Genomic DNA, 22,689 nt, shown 5'->3' on the forward strand with positions numbered 1-22,689 from the left:
TGTATTTGTGTCAGTGCACGCATGCGCCCTTTACCTCGTACACGAAGCTATATAATGAGATCTCATGTTTCGTTTGAGCATGGAGGTTTGAGTAAGTGCGACCTGGAATGATCACAGGATGTCGTTAGAGACGTACCCTCAATTTAACATCCGTGAAAGGGAGTGAACCTACAATCGACCTACGTGACGCCAAAATATATTAAGTATGAAGCTGGACTTAATACTGCTGACTTGTTTCGTGATACTCGCATCTTTTGACAACACTGAGAGTTGGCGACGACGTAGAAGGCGACGTGCCTGTGGTCCCTCAAACTGTCAAGTTAGTGGATGGAGTTCCTGGGGTGCATGTTCGGCACCGTGTGGCACGTCCGGTACACAGACAAGAACACGTTACGTAACTGTTGGTCAGAGTTGTGGCGGATCGTGTCCCTACCATATGAGTGAATCCCAAGGCTGTAATAACCCAGGTTGTAACGGACATGGTTCTCCACTGACGTCATCGTGTAGCTGTGTAGATGAATGGTGGGATACGTGTTGCGATAAACGTAAGTTAGTATGGACTGTGGTACGGACAAGTTATAATAACAATATTTCATTTTTATGAGTTTGTTTTGTAATGTAACTGCAGGCGATGATCCAATGACATGGGTGTAGACAGCTCAGACTCAATAATAATAAGTGCTTGTAGCTGAAACATACTAGTAGTTGCCAGGTGCGTCCGACACAACACAACTAATTGTACTAGTAATTGACGATTTCCGATTCACACCTATTTTGTTGAAGTAAGAAAACTGATTGCGTCATATGGCCGAATATTTCAGCTGTCCTAAGTGGGATTGTTGTTTAGCGCCGGGTTTTAGCGTCATAACCTTGATATTGTCCGAACTTCTGAACTGTCGCACTTTAAGAGATTTGCCCTTCAAGTCAGAACAAAACACATGAACGCTATTTATATATGTAACTGAAGACCAATGTCCAAGTTAACTCAAGTGACACGGTGACGTATAGTATTATTAACGTTCAGTAGAGCAGACTCGCATACAATATCAGAGCTCAAGCAATGTACAATTTAGTTGCTAGGCGACGATTCCACGTAGACTGATCTGGGTTATGACGACCGGATTTAGTCGCACTACTGTGGACCTCGGTGTTCATAAATTGACTATCGAAGTGTATGCAAGACTGGTTTACATAAAATAAAATTTTATATCAGCATTCACAGCTTCATATTTGCAGCAATATACCGAAATGTGAATGACATACATCTGTTTGCCTGTACACGTTGTCTACTATTCACGACTAATTATGCACAGACTGATGTATATATATTCATAAAAACACTCCTAACCATACTGGACTTGGAGTGAATTAACAAATGTTCACTGACATACTTACGCTCACATCTGAAACATTGCGTTACAGAGAGGTCAGACGAGAGTGTCAGGGACATCTACGTTGCCTGCTTTTTGTGTTTTTATAGACTTGAATGAACGCTAGTTCTCTGTCATTTATTTATGATTGAATGCAATTTGCTTTGAGTGATTCGGGAGAATTTGTGTTTCTCTCTGTCCGAAGGTGATTCTGAAAACCAGCCTTATTGAAATATGACATATACTTGGTACAACTTGACAAGACGTTGACTTTTGACTCACGCAATTATTCGAGATACAATGTTCAGTTCAAGATGGCCGAATGGCGGGCAGATATTAATATCTAGGATTATTAAGGTTAAAAAGTCGTCATCATCCAACATTTCTGCAATTCCGGAACTGAGTATGGCCGAGCATTTTTTTTTTAGATCAAGTCCAAAATGGTCGACTAGAGGCCATTTCGTTTCAATGGAAGGTGTACGGAGCCATTACTCTTACATATTCCATGACTGTTCATGTTCAAACTATATATATTTCTCAAACATTATAAATCTTAGGGGCTATGTAATACAATTACTGGTCCCATTGTGGGTTTGTTGCGGGATAACCACTGGCTTTATGAAACATAAATAGGTCATCCTTTCTGTAAGAAGCGTCCTTTGGCAGTGCCAAGTTTCGATACGCCAACGTGGCCTAGATAGGTGTAAATGATGCGTAGTATGTTGCCCAAGGTACTATTACTGCCATCTCACAATGCTGTTGATAGCTATCAGTGTGTTTGATCTCTACAGGTTAGAGACACGGTAGTGAACAGGCGAGCCGGTTGATTGGAACCGAATCTCTTGAACACGTTATGCCAGTTGTCGGTCGGATATTTAACAAGAGCCGAAACGTCTTTTATTTACCAGAGCCGAAACTTACAGCTACCGGGCATGCAGTTCGGTACATTAACTTTGAGTAGAACATCTCTGCATTACTCGTATTGTTTTTATTTTTTCGCTAGATTTACATGTAAAATTGTTTTAGGGTGTGGTTGTGCGGTTACCGTGTTCGTTTCACACCAGTGGTGTTGTCAATTTAAAGTTCAACCCCTAAAATCAATTACTCACTAGGCATTATAAATTATACTACTTTCTGTCTGAAAAACGCCAAAGGTAATCCATTATGATATTTAACGAGATTCTTTTGTCCCACGCAAGCAACAGGAAAGTGTGAGATAAAAAAATTCCCAACTAGTATGAGAAATCTCATTCCAGGCCTTTGATATGCGGGATTCTTTTCTTCACATGCGTTATCCAAACCTCCTACGTAAATAGAGTAGATTCGAGTCAACTCAATTTAGTTGATATATTATTTCACATCACAAAACGTACTATCATCCGCCAAATGTTCGAGTGTCAAACAGATAGCAGGTATTGATAACAAAATATATATTTTTAAATTCGCTAGTTAAAAAATAGTATGACTAACGAGGAAATGCATATTTCCCCTAGCGGCTAACAAAGATGTCGTCGTTCTACACGCGCATGTAGTACATGACTGTCTATTTTGTCGACACTAACTCCATGACAAGTTCACTGGCGAACGATTCACGTCTTCTGCAGGCAGGACATCCATTTTTTATGAGGAGATGACTGCGTTCGGTTATTTTATTATTAGTGTTCGTTCGTCTAGTCTGTCATTGTCAGCGCTCCCAGTCATGCGGTATTCGCTATTACATGTGCTATCGTTGCCTTGACTGTGCCTGCTCACTCTGTAGTACCAAATCACATGTTACGCATCACGCCATTGAATATTATTCTGGGTATTACTGTCGATAATATTATCAGATCGGAGAACGTTTTACAAAACTGTTTCATGTATACCTATGTATATGTAGCGTGAAATTAATGAACTAGCCTCAAACTTCAAACGCAGTAAGAAACCGACTTCGTGCATGTACGTGGTAATGTGCTACCGTAGAACACTTGTTTATTTTTGGATAACGCTACCCACAGTTCTGTGCGCTACCCTATAATATTATAATATCGTTGCCTTTAAATGCACAGAACACACCTTTTTGGTTAGACGCGCCCGTTAACGATAATGACGACACTTCTGTGACGTCAAATGACGTAAGTCGGCGTAAGTCGCCATTCAGAATAAAACAAATCTCTAAAATTAGTATTTTTGTAAAAGAATGGCGGTTATGCGAACGCCTCCGTTTGTGTATATTAACGCACAGTCCCTCAATTTTTGACGTCATAAAACGGCTTAGTTTCTACTGGGCGTGGTTTGTAGAAGTGCTTTACGGCCAGCTTTGGTTTGATCCCAGTCGTAGGAATCGACAAAAAAGAAAGTATCTGATTAAATCCTTGTTTAAAGCTCAGACTAGTAATACATTGTATTACTAGTCTGAGTTTGAAGACAACAAACAAGTCATTCACTGTCAGGTCTAAATACATAAATGAATCTCCATTGCTGAACCCAACACTGTTCTGTGCTCATGTAGTGGTGAGGGGGTATGTTTACAAATATTCTACATTAAACAAAATGTTTGCATTATAAATTCATAATAGAGCAAATAGCAAATGCAAAATGTTTCAGTTTGGGTGTATTTGAAGACTGGATTTTAGTTTGCTGTCATTGTTAGAATGAAAACGTTGTTTATGTGTTTACAGCACAGTCACAGTGAAGTGCGAGATTTTACACGCTGTTTTACACGTGTTGTACATCGTATGAAATCCATAACGATCACGACGCGTTCCATGACTGTGATACTTTAACTATTTACTGATGTAGGTTTTGCGACTTTTGTCTGTATATACTAGTAGTTGTGTATGATTGGTGCAACCAAGCATACAATTTCTCCTAAAATCGCAGAGCCGTATTAAGGTCTAATTTGTCTCTTGTGTATCACCGAAAATAAATCACCACGTACACAATTACACGGTCCTTTGCAATATTTGGGCGTGGACCCGTCAAGGGGTGTTTTTCTCGAGAAATGATAACGAGAAACATCAGACTATATGCGTATTTGCACGCGTCCCACCATGAAGTATGACACAACTGTAATTTATACTACGCGGTTTGAAATACACATTGATTGATAGTAGTGAAACTAATTACAAAATGAGTTAGCCGGAGTACAGAGCACGTTTTAGTTTGTCTTAGTTTGAGAATGTCGTCTGAAAATAGAATTTTGTCCAAGGTCAGACAGCCAAGTGCCAGTCGGTATTGGGGAATTGCGTGTCTAATAATGATATTAATATCGGAAAAATACGTAACTAGAGTGAGTGTGGCAGTTGACTCTCGTGTCTAACTTAGACGATGGTGTCGGCGAAAAACCTATCTTGATTAATGTAATTTTGACAATGATTATTTTGTAATGAAATCTAATGTACTGTAGCGCCTCCGTGATTTATTTATATAATGCTGTTACAATACTGTATTGTGAGACGCTGCGGTAATAGTTAAAATGACTCGATTGATTCGTGTTCTGCCAACTGGGCTACTAGTCACATTCATATTTGTTCTGCCCCATTGCCTCATACTGTAAAATATTTTATTTTCGCTTATGGGATGATTCTGAATCAGTGGAAATAAAACCCAGCGAATATACTGTTTTCCCAATATCTTTTATTCAGCTCGTCAAAGATCTGTGAAAATAAATTCCATACAAAATGTCTTTTCAGTGAAAACTAATTCCAGCTAAAATAAAATATCTTACAGTAGTTTCTCGTTACACCGAAGCTGACTAACGAAATGCGAAAGTAGGTAACTTAATCTGTCTTCTCTCGTAATGTTAGACGAGCATACATGGAAACACCCACGAGGAACAGGAAGTTCCGTATTTCCACGAAACTAGTGTTTCATTCGTTCTAATCGCAAATCTGTATCAAAGATCATACGGCCAAATAGGTTTTATTATAATTTGTTTATTTTCCTATATTTGCATTATATTTTCCATACACTTGAACGTTGCACGTCACAAGTCTACACCGAATAATGTAGCGCGTGACAGATAAATGGATGAATCAATCAATTATTTGTATAACATACGCATCGAATGATTTCTAAATATATATATGAATGATAAACGTGAAGCATATAGACTTAATTAGCGTGTTCCTTGACACACAAAGGTGACACATAAAGCGGAATATATTTCTAATATAACAGAGTGGCTACGTTGTCGGTCTTATAATATGCTTAAAGCGGGAGGGTCTTCACTTGCGCACGCGCGGGAATTGTGTCCCAAGCGACGATAACACGCTAAAACGCAAAGGATCATGGGTAGACGATTGTTTGTAAACGACGACACGCCATGGCCATATGACGCGTGCGCAGGTGACGACTTCCCCGCTTTATTATTTGTTCAATATTTGTAAAGTGCCTATTCCGAAAAAAAATATTGTATTATTTAACAACCAGCCTGTCGGCTCCACTGTTAGCAATGCATATTTCAATTAAAGAACTGAAGATATCCTTAGAAAATAAACAATATGTATAGTAGTGAAGCAATCCGACTTGCTGTTTTCAACAAAAAGTCGAAAATATCACTTTTAACCAAAAATGACAAAATATTCATCAAAATTAGAGAATTGAAAATACCATCATGAAATGAACAAATCTAAGAGAGGTTTACCCAAGGTACATACACACCAAGTATCAAAGCAGTTTTCAACAAGTGGTCGAAAATACCACTTTTTACCAAAAATTAGAAAAATATTCATCAAAAATTGAGAATTAAAGATATCATCACGTAATTAACAAATCTGAGAGAGGTCCAAATGTAATACCTATATATGTTATATCAAAGTAATCAGACTTGTGGTTTTTAACAAGAAGTCGAAAATATAACTTTTTACAAAAAATGACATTTTCCCCAGAAAAAATGCATAGCGCTGTAACTAATTTGCATAGCCATTTGCATAATAATGTGCATATCATTTACATACCTTTCAATCGTTAATTAACATAACTCATTTAAAATTATGAATATTAATGAGTTCGGTCACATTGCAAATATTTTTTAATGGAATCAACACATTATGTTTCACAATTTAGAAGAGTTTGAATTTAAAAAATGAAACATTCTCGAAATACAAATGCTGCAGACTAAAATAAGCGAACTAGAGGAAAAAAACGATAAAAATGCGATCGTTTTCCGGTCTGAAATTAAGGGATAATGCGGTCGATTACTACGTGGGAAGTTTGGCGAAATGCATGGGTACTTTAGTTCGAATGATTTTAGCGTATTTACTAGTAGTTTAAACTCGTAGAATATTTATTTACTCATTGTTTACTAATAGCTAGAACGTTGTATGTGTCTTGGATTTCAAGAAACTTAACATGAATCGTTATGGCATTTATACACACAACTCCTCAACTTTAAAATTATCAGCAAACAAGGTCTTTAATATTAGCACTTATATGAAATTGACGTACTAGAATGAATGGGTTCAATTATCAGTGTTCACGATGACGTCAAAATGTAAAATGTGTAAAATCAATATTATAGTCGAATTAACGAAAAGGGTTGCCTTGGCAAAACTTTTATGGTTTAGGTTGATATACAGTAAACCTACCTAGCCATGATTTAACACGATCCAAATGCATATTAAATTAATAATATTTCCAAGAGATTATGTTGGGGCTAAACTAGCCCCATTGGTCCATGTTATAGACACTGCTGCATGCATTTTCTGATGCAAGTGAATTGTAATTCTTCATAACTCTAAGGCATCACTTGATGTTCACTGCGTAGATACTAGATTTGTTTAATCACAGTTACTAATCATGGTTTAATTTCTTCGGAAGATCCCTTCTTTAGTAAATGATACCCTCACTCAACAATAAATAGAATGAGTGGTTGGCCAAAAAATGTACGAGTCGCTTGAAAACATTGGCTAAGCTTGTTGTAGACATTCAAATGGTATAGGAACCATGCGTGGGTGATCGTAGAGAAGTCAGACAATACGATGTTTACGTTTTTGTGGTAAGTGAACAACAAGTGAAACCATGATGTATATGTTATTATTAAAGAGGAGCATAAATATGACATTTGTCACTTCGCAAATGTAATTTGAGATCTATGAATGAATTCCGGCAACAAAAACAACTTGTATCTGCTGCAAAATGCCCTAAATATTGAATATCATAAAACGGGCTGTGGAGCGTCTAGAGGGCCATTCAATGACGTCATCAGTGCACACTGATAATTGAACCCATTCATTCTAGTACGTCAATTTCATATAAGTGCTAATATTAAAGACCTTGTTTGCTGATAATTTTAAAGTTGAAACATTCTAGTACGTCAATTCACATTTATGCCACTTTGTACTATCGTTCGCGAACGCATTTTGAACTGTGACTTCTTGTTACGTGAGTGCTTATTTAGGTACCTGTTCTGATTTTATGAAATATTTAATGAAATATAATATTTTATTTTATGGAATTGGGATGGAAGTGTTACTGTGGACAAAGTAGGAGAAACAAACAGTTGAAAAGAAAATTAGTTTAATCTAGTATGTGAATTTAGCATACATGTGTAATATGAGTTGACTGTGTTCCGTTTATATCTAGGACCGCTCACTCCTTTCAGAAATGATTATCGTGACAGTTACGAAAAAATGTTGATGTGGTTTTTATTCAAAATATAACGATGCCAAAGTGATGTCGTTCCGGCAAAATTTGACATCAAAATTGAGTCACGATCAGTGGCTGAGTTTTCTTACAAACAAGCTCCTCTGTGACAGTAAAAACGGGCCACATGCTCTGAACAAATCGAAATTTAGTTGTTGTCGTAAATATTTGGCGACCGGTGGATGAACAGTTGGAAATTCATGATTCCGAGAAGACCTTCGGTACTGAAAATCAGTACCCTAGTCCTGTTTACCCTATTTTCTCAATTGCACAGAAAGCTTATTCGCAGTGTTCCCTAATGTATCTCAGCCTAGTTTTTTCTTTTTGAACTATTACTGTATGCCCATATATCTTCGTCAAAATATACCGATGTTGCTCGAGTGAATAATTATGAATCCTGTCGAAGCATAAGAACAAAAGTACGTGAATTGACACCGGTGATTGGATGGTGTGATAACCTTTCAATTTGCTTCAAATAATAGTACTCTTTGTTACAACATGATTAATTGGCTGAAAATCACGTGATCGAAGCACGACCTGGGTCACATAACCATATACTAGTATGTCCATATCGTACAGTATTTTGCGAGAGAACCACACCCACATTTTTAACCATTTTTAGCACCGAAGTTGCTAACAAATGTCGGAACGGGTTTGAATAAAATAAAGCTAGTTGTGCTCTTCGATTTTTTTTTTATTTCATGATGTGCATTAGTGACGTTATCACTCAGCGCCCCTAGAGGCGAAATGACGCCAGGCAAAAAGGACGTATGTCATCTACTTCACAGCCCTTTTGATACTCCTTTTCAATTTGATATTCCCATAACGCTCAAAATAAGGCGGTTTGTTGAGCTTGACCTTTGGCCTTTGCTACATGTTGGTCTGTGTTTGTAGTAATTCCGTTTAACTGTGGTTTGTTTGACAATTGGTCTACAGCGTATTGTCCATTTAAGAGTAAATTCCCACCCCATTTCCGCGCATATATGATGGCTGCCGTTCCCGTTTGTTATAATGATCTCAGCGGTATATGTGATATCCCGGGGACACTGCAAGAGGTTCACCTGGCGTCCATCGGGTAGCCGAGGCTAAGTCACAGTAGTGCAGCGACTAAACGGTTAGTATCACATGAGCAGTCATAGGCTTCATAGTGTTTATATTACCTGATTGTTAGAGTATCGTAAAACAGTGTATAGTCACCGAATAGAAATCACAGTCAATGTATTTTTATGGCCTCTATAACCACTATAAATCGGCGTACCTGAACTGTGGGTGACAGTCGTTAACCTTGTGAACACGGAAGAATTTTATCGGAGCCCAACTGGTCCGAGCCGGTCCGAGTTAGTACAAGTTACCGTACACTAAACGCGTTCAGTTCGAGCCGTGTTCGCCTTCAATACGCCATCATGACTGAATTCTGTCTATCACGTGATAATAATAATAATAATAATAATAATAAATTTATTACACTACTATACCATCAGCCTGAGAGGGCGCAGTATGGTAAATAAAACAAAATAATAAAAATACAAATCACAAAAAATACAGCAGTTAAATAAACTTATTTTCTAATAATAATTACAATGTTCACATAACAGTGAAAACGTCACAGACACGACATACAAAACATTACAAAAATAGTTTAGTACAGGGGATGATCATTCCAACAACGGTGCCAACGCACCCATTTTGAAACGTACTTTGTTTCGTTCAAGACATTTTTTTCAATACATTTCTTTTCTTTGACAATCCTTATGAAATAATCAAGAGAAGCAGTTAAATAAACTAAACTGTGATATATAATTAAGAGATGTTAAAAGCTGAATTGGAAAAAAAATAATGTCAATTACATGATTCTCCCACTGTGGAGGTGATAGTTTTCATATACTTGATTTCTATTTAGCTTTATTTAGAAACTTTGCTAGTGGTATAAATCATGTCCATTTTAGTGATAGAGTGACTGTGCGTCATCATAGTAATGAATCTAATATGATGAATTTCTCGCTGTCATATACACATATTGTCGCCAAACGATCTGGTATCGGTTATAAATGAAGGTCGCCAAGCCAAACTCTCTGTAGCGTGTTTTTTTTTTAAAGTTACCTACTATATACGTTTATCATATGGGCATACAGTAATAATGTGTCAAACTGGCGTATCAGGGCCAGGTGTATGGCCTCTCATACAGTCGACGGTTCAAGGGTTTATTTTACATTTATTGTGAGACTATGTCAATAGTTACATCCTCAAACGAATTCAAAGTTGATAAAGGGCACTGACCGCCGGGCGCAGAGCATTCGCAGTGAGTCGCATTGCGAAATGGCGTACAAGTGTTATCGTAGAGCATGGTGGTATACCTCCATGCGTAGATTAACACACGTTTAATAAAATGCATGTGAATCCAATCATGGAGGTATAAACAGGTATGCTTGTCCAATGGACAAGGATAAGGTCGACCGTGTCGATAACTTACCAAACCGTGACGTGATATAAAACTCGAGGACCGATACTTTTGCCTGAGGGTTTTATTTGAATATTTCGAACTAAAAACATGATCAGTCTTTCTGAGCAATGTAATGTGTAATTTCAGCGTATGACGTACAATACGATGAACAGTTACCAGGTAACCAACAGTACATTGACTTTAAGTTGAACAATATACACGTAAACTTATTTGGTAGCAGGGAAAACCCCGTAGTCGACTACCCAAAAATAAATGTATTTGTTGTACTGTACTTTATTCCACGAAGACGCAAATCCCCAATTCCATGAACTCAGTACTGTTTTCGAACTCTGAAATGGGAATGTGTGAATGAACGCAGCTCAGTGAACGCCTCGACGCTTTGTTACTTGCAGTACCGACAAGTTGACGATGTTGGTTTTTGGCGGAGTGCCAATTTCATTCCCAGCCGATTTGGAGCTCGATTAGCATAATACTCATTTCTCGAACACCGTTATTATTGTATTTCTCACTGCTAATGAAAGCGATTTCTGTTTTGCGTGTTTCAAGCTGTTTTGAAGCGCCAGATAGTCTGCTCACTGCGCCGTGTTTGACTTGCAAATGAAATAATTTCCCCCCGAAATTCGAAGGCTTAAACAGAAACAAGTACAGTACTAAGTTGACGCTGTCATGATGTCATTAACGACCACTCCCTAAGCATGATCAGGAAGAGGGCGAGTTCGATTTCCGTGTGTCAGTTGGCAACTGGTCTGTCGACTGTATTTTAGGGAATGACGTATATTCAGCTGTTGTGGTAAAAGTACCCACATGCTTTCTTTTTGAATGAATGAATAAATAAATAAATGTGTATTTTTTTATATTATATTTTTTATTAGACGCATAAAATCCTTAGGAAAGGATAAAAAGGGTCTTACAGAAAGAAATTAAAAAAAACAAACTACAATCTAAAAAATAAAACAAAAAATAAAAACTTTTCTAAAAAAATAAATAAAACAAGTCAAAAACAAAAAAAGACAATTTGCAGCCAATGGTGAATACAGAATATAGAATGAACACAAAATGTAGCCTAATACACTGATAGTTGTTGCTGTTTTGTTCCATAGCTGTTTTTTAAGAAGACAGCTAAGGCTGGTGCTAGAGTATGGTTTGCCATAATCAAAATGAATTTATTCTGACAATTTTCTTTATCAAAATTAGGAATTTTATCTTGTGCAGTCAGGAATAATTTGTCCCTATGGTGACTGTAAGCTGGACATTTCATTACAAAATGTTGCTCATCCTCAACTATATTTTGGCTGCACATATCACATGTTCTTTTATCCAGCGGCACATTATTATGTCTGCCTTTCTCAATTTTAAGGTCATGGTTGCTTGTCCTGAATTTTGCAATTAACCTTCTAAGACCATGGTTCTGCATATTAATTAGGTAATTTTCAATTTTTAAATCTTGTTTGAAAAGTCTGTATGTTCTTAGTTTGTTTTTAGCCAAGGTGTGTTTTCTATTATCATTATGCATGTCTAAGATCCATTGGTTCTCAAATGATTTGTTTATTTTTTTATGAATAAAGTCTAAATTTTTCTTAATTATTTTTTCACTTGAGTTTACAATGGTGACAACATCTAAATCTTGCATGAGGGTTTCTACACTTGTAAACCATTTACTTTTTACATTCTTGTTTACTAAGTAGGCTTCTCTTAGTAATGTGTTATCAGAGTTTGTTACCCGGTTGAAATATTAAGTTGTTGTTTCTTGATAAAACAGTCAATGGGGTACCTTCCTAGCTCACCATGAACAGCCATTTTTGGTGTGAATTTTGAGAGACCAAGAATGAATCGACAAAATGAAAGATGGACATCCTCAATTGCAGACTTAGTTGTGCTTTCATCACCCCAAAGATCACTACCATATACAATAATTGGTCTTATCAGTTTGTCAAATAAAGATAGTTGGAGGGGTATGTTTAGTGAGTTATCATAACCGAGTTTGCATTTCAAAGCAAAGAGAGCTTTCATCCCTTTATTTTTTAAATTATTGATACCCTCTTTATGTTTGCCATTAGCACTTATAGTTATACCCAGGTAATTAATTTAATTTGTGTTATCGGAGCGACACCATTGGTTGTATTTGTGTCAGTGTACGCATGCGCCCTTTACCTCGTACACGGAGCTATATAATGAGATCTCATGTTTCGTTTGTGTAAGTGTGACTTGGAATGATCACAGGATGTCGTTAGAGCTGTGCGCTCAAAGGGAGTGAACTTACAATCGACCTACGTGACACCAAGATATATTAAGTATGAAGCTGGACTTAATACTGCTGACTTGTTTCGTGATACTCGCATCTTTTGACAACACTGAGAGTTGGCGACGACGTAGAAGGCGACGTGCCTGTGGTCCCTCTAACTGTCAAGTTAGTGGATGGAATGCCTGGGGTGCTTGTTCGGCACCGTGTGGCACGTCCGGTACTCAGACAAGAACACGTTATGTAACTGTTGGTCAGAGTTGTGGCGGATCGTGTCCCTACCATATGAGTGAATCCCAAGGCTGTAATAACCCAGGTTGTAACGGACATGGTTCTCCACTGACGTCATCGTGTAGCTGTGTAGATGAATGGTGGGATACGTGTTGTGATAAACGTAAGTTAGTATCGACACATCCCCTTTAGCTTTAGAGACACTGTGGTACGCACAAGTTATAATAACAATATTTCATTTTCATGCAGGCGGTGATCCAATGACATACGTGTAGGCGGCTCAGACTCAATAATAACAATAAGTGCTTGGAGCTGAAACATCACAAGTTGTTTTAAGCTCCATGACTAAGAACTACTAGTAGTTGCAAGGTGCGTCCGACACAACCCAACTAATAGTACTAGTAATTAAGGCTTTCCGATTCACACCTATTTTGGTGAAGTAAGAAAACTGATTGCGTCATGTGGCCGAATATTGCAGCTATCCTAAGGGGGATTGTTGTTTAGCGTCACAACCTTGATGCTGTCGTACTTTAAGAGATATGCCCTTCAAGTCAGAACAAACACATAGACACTATTTATATACGTAACTCTAGACCAATGTCCAAGTTAACTCAAGTGACAAGCTGACGTATTATTAACGGTCAGTAGAGCAGACTCGCATACAATATCAGAGCTTGAGCAGTGTAAAATTTGGTTGCTAGGCGACGATTCCACGTAGAGATCAACCAAGATTGTTCTGGGTTATGACGACCGGATTTAGTCGCACTACTGCGGACGTCGGTGTTCATAAATTGACTATCGAAGTGTATGCAAGACTGGTTTACATAAAATAAAATTTTATGTCGGCGTTCACAGCTTCATATTTGCAGCAATATACCGAAATGTGAATGACATACACCTGTTTGACTGTACACGTTGTCTAGTATTCACGATTAATTATGCACAGACTGATGTATACACATTCTTGTAAACACTCCCAACCATACTGGACTTGGAGTGAATTAACAATTGTTCACTGACATACTTACGCTCATATCTGGAGCATTGCGTTACAGAGAGGTCAGACGAGAGTGTCAGGGACATCTACGTTGCCTGCTTTTTATGTTTTTATAGACTTGAATGAGAGCGGGGCACCACTACGCCAGTTCTCTGTCGCTATTTGTGATTGAATGCAATTTGCTTTGAGTGGTTAGGGAGAATTTGTGTTTCTCTCTGTCCGAAGGTGATTCTGAAAACCAGCCTTATTGAAATATGACATATCCTTCATACGGATTGACAAGACGTTGACTTTTGGCTCACGCAATTATTCGAGATACAATGTTCAGTTCAAGATGGCCGAATGGTGGGCAGCTATTAATAGCTAGGATTAAGGTTAAAAAGTCGCCAGAATGAAGCATTTCTGCAATTCCGGAACTGAGTATGGCCGAGCATTGTTAGATTTCGATCCAATGTGCTACATACATTAAACATTATGGCATCACGATTCACATTTCGTTTTCAGCTCCACTGTCGACTTTGTCGAGCGGAGCTTATCATATGAGTGATTGTCTGTCGGCGTCCGTCGTCGTCGTCCGTTTTAAATATTAACTTTTTCGACTTCTTCTTGAAACTACACGCCTGAATGTTTTGATAGTTGGTGTGTATGTACCTTGGGTAGACCTCTCTTAGACTTGTTAATTTCATGGTGATCTCTTCAATTCTTTAATTTTGGTGAATATTTTTGTAATTTTTGGTAAAAAGTGATATTTTCGACTTTTTGTTAAAAACTGCAAGTCTGATTGCTTTGATATTATACATATAGGTACTGCTGTTTGTTAAATAATACAATAATTTTACAATAATACAATAAAATTAAATATTTTTTTTCGGAACAGGCACTTTACAAATATTGAACATATATTAAAGCGGGGGAGTCGTCACCTGAGCATGCGTCATATGGCCATAGCTTGTCATCGTTTACAAACAAGCGTCTACCCGTGAGCCTTTGCGTTTTTAGCTGTGTTGTTATGGGGACTCAATTGCCGAGCGTGAAATTGTTTTTCATGACGCCTATTTTAGAACCAAATTAAGACCTTTCACTTTTCTGCTAAATTAGAGTGACGTCAAAAACAAACAAACAAGAGTCTACGGTACTCAGCCTCGAATGCGTAGGGTTCTAACCCGAATTCCAGAAATCTCGTGGTTTTCGTGTCTAGAAACCCGCGGAGACTGTAACACGCTACACAAACACACCATCTTAATGAAACCTTAGATAATCAGACGATAACATGTCGCAGTGTATTTAAAAGTACCCGGATGATACGTTTATGTGTGCGTTGCTTATTAACTCAAATAATTACTTCCATGCCTATTAATAATACCTCTGCCATAGACGCATATATGAGGATGACAAATTTTAACACTCATAATTTAAATCATGTTTATTAGTAGGTAAAAAACACAAATATGTAGCGCCTTGACTTACACTTTAAAGTATATTACTCGCGTGAAGCAGCATATGCTTGACACCTGAACTTTATCGTGTGTTACAAATACACCGTGGAAACCCCCTCAATAATTCCCTATAATCTTATCTTCAGGTCATCAAATTCGCTTTTTAGGCACACCCGTGTTCTTTGTTGAGCGTCCTTTCTTTATGTGCATTACCAATATTGACGAGGACCCTTAGTATAGAGCATAAGAACGCTAAAGCTGTTTGATAAAACATTTCGATATCGTTCTTTTGTGCTGCAAATTAAACGGGACTGTAAACAACGGTCCCGGACCAGGATGCCCGTCATAAAACAACCCGGATGCCCAACACAATCCCGGATGCTGAGACACGGGTGTAGTTTTTGTGATGCGAATACAATGGAGAATATCAATACAAGTAGGGGTGTCATGACAAAAGAACATTGACAAAACATTATTCGGTAGTCTAGGACCCATGTTTGCCAGTCGTGACAGTACGGCGGCAACCTCTTTGCGTGTGATCACAGACTGTGGTGTGATTTTTGTTGTTCGCAGAGCTGACAGACTGTTGAGTCGGCTTTGTCGCAACACTATGATTTGTTTCTCGACTTTGGTACTAATTTGCCATTAGGCTGATTTAGCTCCGTGGAAATATCAATTACATTACAACACATATTCACTATTTGCCCTATTTACTCTCTTTTTAAGTATTTTGTTTTTTAACATTATTATTATATAAATACTGTTTAGATTTTTGGAAAATATATCCGTATTTGTTTCGTAGTTATTCACAGCGTCGATATTCCGTCACATGTTATACAATTTAGCTGTGAATATGGAATGGTAGCATCTTATTGAAATGCGAGTGTCTGTGTGCGTCAATTTTACTACAATGGTGCGGCTGTTGTCTGTCATACGAAGCAGTCGAGGTGTCTTTGTCGAAGTAGTCTCACCATTTATGTTATTTGAAAGCCGGGTGCACGTGAACACGTTTTCACACAGCCCCTCTATAATCTATGAGATGGGTCGTGGTTTGCAATCACTACATTTCTAAGGATGGTATACTAGTACATTTATAAACAAATCATACACTCATGGACTTTCACATATTACACTAGTAGATGGTATGTTGTAAATGAAGACCAAACATACACAATGAACTTCGACTAAAGGCGTCATAGTTCCTTGTGACCCACTTTTCAACGTGCGATATATAATATAGACGATATTGAAACTCAGCAACGCCATGTTTCTTATCGATGTTTACTTTACCACACATGTTTACAAGTGTTTGATTTATTTGTTATTCAATAAACACCCCAGTTATGATTGAATGCAAATATAGTAATACACGCTGTGTCTTTTTGAATGGCACCTAAACCCCATCTTCCGCCTGCACGGTGCTGTTCTGTGCTGTTCTGTTCTGCTGTTATAGTGGAATGCTTTGTCAGAACAATCACCTTGAAAATTCAAGTTGCTGCACCCCGACTAAGTAGAGTACGGTATACGGCATGGCAGCTCAGTGCAATAGTGCAGTGCAGTAATTTTCTGTATTTCCATATTTATAATACAAATCCTGATTGGTTCATGCATGGAACGTGGTTTATAGTTCCATGGTTCATGTAAGCAGATTGGACTTTGACAATCACAACATATTTCCATATCTCAAGTTGTCTTGAAGTATCGTTATGAATTACATGTATAACATTTATCGAATCTCATAAAAAATAGTAGTGGTTCAACTGCAGTGCAGTTTATTACACAGTATTCACATTATTTCACGACCATAATAAGTACAATTCATTTTAAGTAAAAACATCTCAGATGTTGCGGGACTGTGGGTAAAACAAGTAATTGTTTGTTTGATTACTGCAAACATTTGATAGTTGTTATAAAGACTATACGATGCATAATTAATTGTCGCGGAGTTCCAATTCGTGGTCAATACATTCTGTTTTAATAGTTATGTACATTTAATCAGTATCAGTGCTAAATACGAATTGTGTGATTCTTTCACTGTATTTGCATACTCCACGGTCACATGCCGTAATCATGGCTAAACACTCTGCACAGTAAATCTAATCATACTGTAAAGGGGGTAATTATTCACTGTGTTTTAATTTAGCTTATTTCGCTGAATGGAAAAATGCGCAAAATTAAAACACAGTGAATATGTAAAATTTAGCATAGAACACATTATCTAAATGACGAAACCGTGAATTTAAAACCCACTGAATATGCCTGAAATGGTAAATCAGTGAAATTTAAACCCAGTGAAAATTAGTCATTTTACAGTATTAACGAATTGCATTACAAAATATAATATTAATTTCGCTTTCGCTGTTGTTACTTACAGCTTGTACCGCTATTGCTAACTGTCAGCAGTTACATTGTACGTCATCAACGAATCAAGCATGTCATCGATGTAACTATGACAGAGGTGGAGATATTATTGCATATCAATTGCTAGATTACGGTGGATATCCAAACAGAATATGTGAACGTAAGTTTTCTTTTTATACTATGATAGTAATTTGAGGATATGTATATTGCCAACCAAAAGTCACTCGAAGATGGAAGATTTAATCTGTTCACTATACAATACGTCACAAACAGAATATATACTTGTATATAATATATAAGAGTTTACGACGTTGGTAGTCCATGTACTGGAACAATCATTATTTGTAAATGGCCGCCTCGGTCTCATTGAGAGTGAGAAAGCCACGTATTTTTGCCCCTAAAATAATGCTTCTAATGGTATTTCTGGCGCTCAAGTGTGATCCCGATTGTCATTTGTGAATGAGGTATACTGACCATATGCATGTACAATTACAGAGAGATGCTCCTGGCGTCCAGATAGCCAGTTTTGTTATCCAGGACAATGTACGACAACGCCCTCAACGTGTTCATGTGCACCAAACTTCAGTGGAAATAACTGCCTGCAAAGTAGGTGTATATATTTCATCACTAATTGTAAAATAATGAACAAAGTTTTGACAAAATATTTCACTATTTGCTTTTTTTGGAGTGTTTATTTTCTTTTCAAAATGTTCGGCTATTATCAGATACACTTTAAACTAGAATAGCAATATTGAATTTACATCTCTCTCCAAAATAGTAACATACATGTATCCTTGTTTTTCAGTGAATACATCTCCCGTCATGCAATACTGCTTAGGAACACTGATTCAGACGACAGGTGACTACAGAGCAGACGCCGAGTGTGACGATCACGTGACGGCACCTACAACTGTTTTTACAAATATCCAACCAGATCGTATCCAGGTTGAGTGGCATAACAGTTACACAGGTCCTAACGCCGCTGATTGGCCACAGCAGTTTTATGTGGAAGATTTCAAAGTTGGCGTAATTTCAGCATCCTATGATTGGTGGGTTATCAGAGGTAAGCGTTGCAGACAAGTTTTGTTTTATTACGTATATCGATTTTTTTGCACTCTTTGTACTCAACATTCAATATTTCCGGTGTTTTGTTCATCTAGGTGGAAATAATGTCAAAACTGGGACAGTCACATGCTCTATTGGATACAATCAAGACAATCCACACCAAGCCATGCACGACTGTGACGTCACGGGTGATATTGTGTTCACCTTTCAACATGGGGACAGGTACGACTACAAATAGAGATATAAACTTCGCTTCCATAAATCATGTTTTTAATATTGCATCTTGTGAACCATTGCATTTAATTTGAGGGTACATACAAATGATAACTCGCTTCACCAACCGCGTGACAGTACACTCGGTCGCGTTTAAAGGGCGGTGGTCGTCGTCACGCGTCCTGTTCGATATGGGACCCACAGCGACGTATACAAGGCGTGTAAAATAATTTGTTTACATGAAATTTAGACACGCGCCTTCATTTTGTCATTTTATTCATAATATAATCTTCTCGGAATGGGTTTTGACAGGTTTTACTTCACAGCAAAGGCTCGCAATGGTGGTTACATTACTATAAGAAATTATGATGCAACCTCTGGTTACACGATTAATCCCAAGAATTACTACACAGGAATTGATGTAGCACACACTGCAGACTTTACCCTGGATTATCAGCCTCCAGCACATTGTACAGTTACGGGAAGTTGCTCTGATAATATGCTTGATAGGGGACCAGCGATAACTAAAATTGTAAGTCGACTCTGAGAATGTATTTACATATAACATTTAACAGAACGTAATGATTATTATCACTTTGTTTATATGCAGATAACCTCCTCCTGATTATTGTGATCACCATGAAACGCAATAAAGATTGATCTCTTAAAAAGCTACAAATAATAGAAATGTGCTCTCGTGTGAAGTGATTTCAATATTCATCAATGAACAACTAAACTATTATAGATCGGACAACTTGATAAATATGCTAGTTAGTTAAAGTAAGCTGATTAACATATGCAGAATAATTCCAAAGAAGTATTAGGTATTCAACTAAACGGTGTTCTTGTACCAAGTTGTTAACAAACATGTTGAAAGTAATTGCTTAATATGTAAATTACCTAGTTATTATGCAAGGATTTGTACTAAAAAATGGCCAGGTCTTTAGTTCATCGTTAAAGTGTGTCAAGTATCATTCCAATTTATCGAATGCTTCTTAAAGTAATTGTGGAACAAAAGTGTACACATCCATTCAGAAATCTGACAAAGACATTTTCATGGCTTTCTAAGTTCCGTTTGTGCATAAGGGAGCTAAACACGAAATTAAACCAATGTAGATTTTGTTTTACTATCGAATACCCAGTCTCCCCCAAACCACGATCCAATTTTTACCTAATATTTCTGCAGGGTGATATAACTGTGCAATATAATGGTTGGCATGACGACCTTTCTGGTATACTACGATATGAATATGAAGTATACAAGATGCAAGCTTATGGTGATGTATTGGGATATAGGTCAATATCACCTGTACTGAGTGGACAAGTAGATCTACCAGCTACACAGTTTAGTATCATATTAAGTGACCCAGGTATAGTAGATCTACCATTTACATCGTTCACTATCTCGTTAAATGACTCGGATATATTAGATCTATCATTTACATCGTTCACTATCTAATTAAGTGACCCAGGTATAGTAGATCTGCCATCTGCACAGTTCACTATCTCATTAAGTAACCCAGGTATAGTCGATCTACCAGCTACACACGTGCAATACAATTACATCCCATAGAACTGATAAATTCAACATATTAAATAAATAAATTAACATATCCTTACATTCCAGGAGTATATTGTGTCATGCTGACTGTTGATGACGTAGCTGGTAATCATAATAGAGCCAGGCGATTCCTAATATTTGATGATGTCAACGGAGTTAATACAACAGACCAGTTCCCTATCTGGGTTGACTCTGCAGCGGAAAATACAACCCACCTTTGGCAAACTGATCTTCAAGACCCCAGTAATACTGGGCCACAGGTAAGTCAGTCGTGTGCATTATATAATGTTGATAGACATCAGCGAACATTTTATACTTTCACGGGAAGCCATTAGTTATATCAAAGTCGAATGGAATAATAACTGTGTGAATGTACTCTTCAAACAATGTTGAAGCGATGATGAGAGCGCCACGACCGTCGGGCGATAACGCAATTAAATTATATGCGTATTATATGTGGCACAGAAACACTCAACTCATCGGTTACACAACCTCACAGGACACTCCGATTGTAAAATTTTTATGTAGTTTGAATGTGAAATACGTCATCCTTTTTTCTTGTTGAGAAAAAAAACATTTCTTAACTAGTGGCACATACTTTGATCCCCTCACAGGTAGTAATGCAATGGCCAGGACACTTCTATAACTGGTTCCACAGGGAACATAAATTCCTGAATGCCATTGAAGATAATTCACCTCCATTGACGTCAGATTATGAAGAAGTCACAGGTCAACCTCCAACTACCAGATCACGTGAGGCAATACCAAATATCAATGCAATCGTGCGTTTCGAAGTAAATTACGGCATAGACCACCAGGGAGGGCGCACTATCACTTCTCCTACTGGTAACTGGCAAGACGTCGATGATATTTTGGTGAGTAAGAATGTTTATTAGGAACTTAGAATGAGGAATTCTTTAATTTTCATATTTATTTTTTCTTTGGAAACAAATTAACCCGATCTCGACCCGGGCTAGTTTAGCTCGGAGACAATGGGCTGGTTTCGACCCCGAGGTCCCGAGGTTGAACCACGCCCTCTAACGGCACGAGTGACATCGACTCATTATCACTACAAAAAGGCCTACAAGCATCTCGTGATTATGACTTATAATACATTATTAATTTCTCTTGGAAAAATAGAGTATTTTGAATTTGACAGACAGGACGTCAACAAGATGTGGGTCGTAATGTTGACAATGGCGCGTGATGAAGGGGCGTTTTTCGTTTGTATACTTCTATCATATGTTTCACATTCTAATTAGGTGACCAGTATCCAGCTTATGTGTATGACTAATGTGTATGCATAAGTTGACCCTTTGGTGTGATTTTTTTCAATTTTATGCTGTGATCGGCCCAATCTATGTAATGATACCCGCATTCTGCACTACAATCTGCCCACCATTACATATACAGGGCTAGCCATGTGTACTTCATTTAAGTTAATACCTATTATCGGATTTCATCAAGCTGTGAATAATCTCAAACACATTTGCCTTTTCTCTGTCTTCAGGTGGAGCAACAGGGATTCGACATACCACGCAACGATGGCGATTCCATTCATTTATGGGTGAGAGCTACAGACGTGATGGGCAATACAAACCAGGATGATGTACTGATTCACGTGGATTCATCGCCACCAGAAATCCATCATATATCGTTAATGAGACATGGACAGACACAACTAGCAGTGCACAATTCTGTTGACCTGTATGATATGAGGTTGGTAAAATGCATGATGTACTCATTTATAGAATTTCTCAAATGATTGTTGGTTAACTGTGAGCAAATAATTCACAAAGAATCCTGAAAACTTTTGTGGGGTCACTAGCAAAAATACTTTCACACACTATCTCAAAATTATACCAAGGTACTGTTACGGGCGTAGTCAAAGATGGCCACCAGCAATTACCACAACAGATTACGACTTTTATACAGTTTGATATTGTAAAATCCATAAACATCAACATAATTAAACAACATAAATATTTCTACAGATTTTACCAATCTAAAAAAAACTTGTTCATTTTTTGATCGGACATTTCTAGAGGATCGTGTGTCAAAGACATGTCGGGCATACTTCATCAATGACTGGTCACAATTTAGTTTTATTCTTTTACACTTGACATAT

At 37.6% G+C, this 22,689-nt stretch overlaps 1 protein-coding gene across 2 annotated transcripts in view; it reads left to right on the top strand.

The window, feature by feature from the left end:
* The first annotated feature begins 53 nt into the window (after positions 1-53).
* LOC102801709 (uncharacterized) overlaps positions 54-22,689 on the top strand; it is a 44,686-nt gene continuing 22,050 nt past the window's right edge. The window contains exons 1-10 of one of the 2 annotated variants that reach the window (XM_085495633.1): positions 54-545; positions 17,736-17,882; positions 18,218-18,328; positions 18,528-18,785; positions 18,883-19,009; positions 19,313-19,532; positions 20,187-20,370; positions 20,628-20,821; positions 21,176-21,436; positions 22,072-22,280. In XM_085495633.1, the coding sequence (XP_085351759.1) occupies positions 206-545; positions 17,736-17,882; positions 18,218-18,328; positions 18,528-18,785; positions 18,883-19,009; positions 19,313-19,532; positions 20,187-20,370; positions 20,628-20,821; positions 21,176-21,436; positions 22,072-22,280 (2,051 nt within the window). In that variant the 5' untranslated portion in view covers positions 54-205. Of the gene's footprint in view, positions 546-12,629; positions 13,092-17,735; positions 17,883-18,217; positions 18,329-18,527; positions 18,786-18,882; positions 19,010-19,312; positions 19,533-20,186; positions 20,371-20,627; positions 20,822-21,175; positions 21,437-22,071; positions 22,281-22,689 lie in introns of those variants that run through there. The other variant, XM_085495634.1, reaches the window with a different exon arrangement.

This window comes from Saccoglossus kowalevskii, chromosome 22, assembly GCF_978046115.1.
Source record: "Saccoglossus kowalevskii chromosome 22, keSacKowa6.1, whole genome shotgun sequence".
In the NCBI taxonomy this organism is placed as follows: domain Eukaryota; kingdom Metazoa; phylum Hemichordata; class Enteropneusta; family Harrimaniidae; genus Saccoglossus; species Saccoglossus kowalevskii.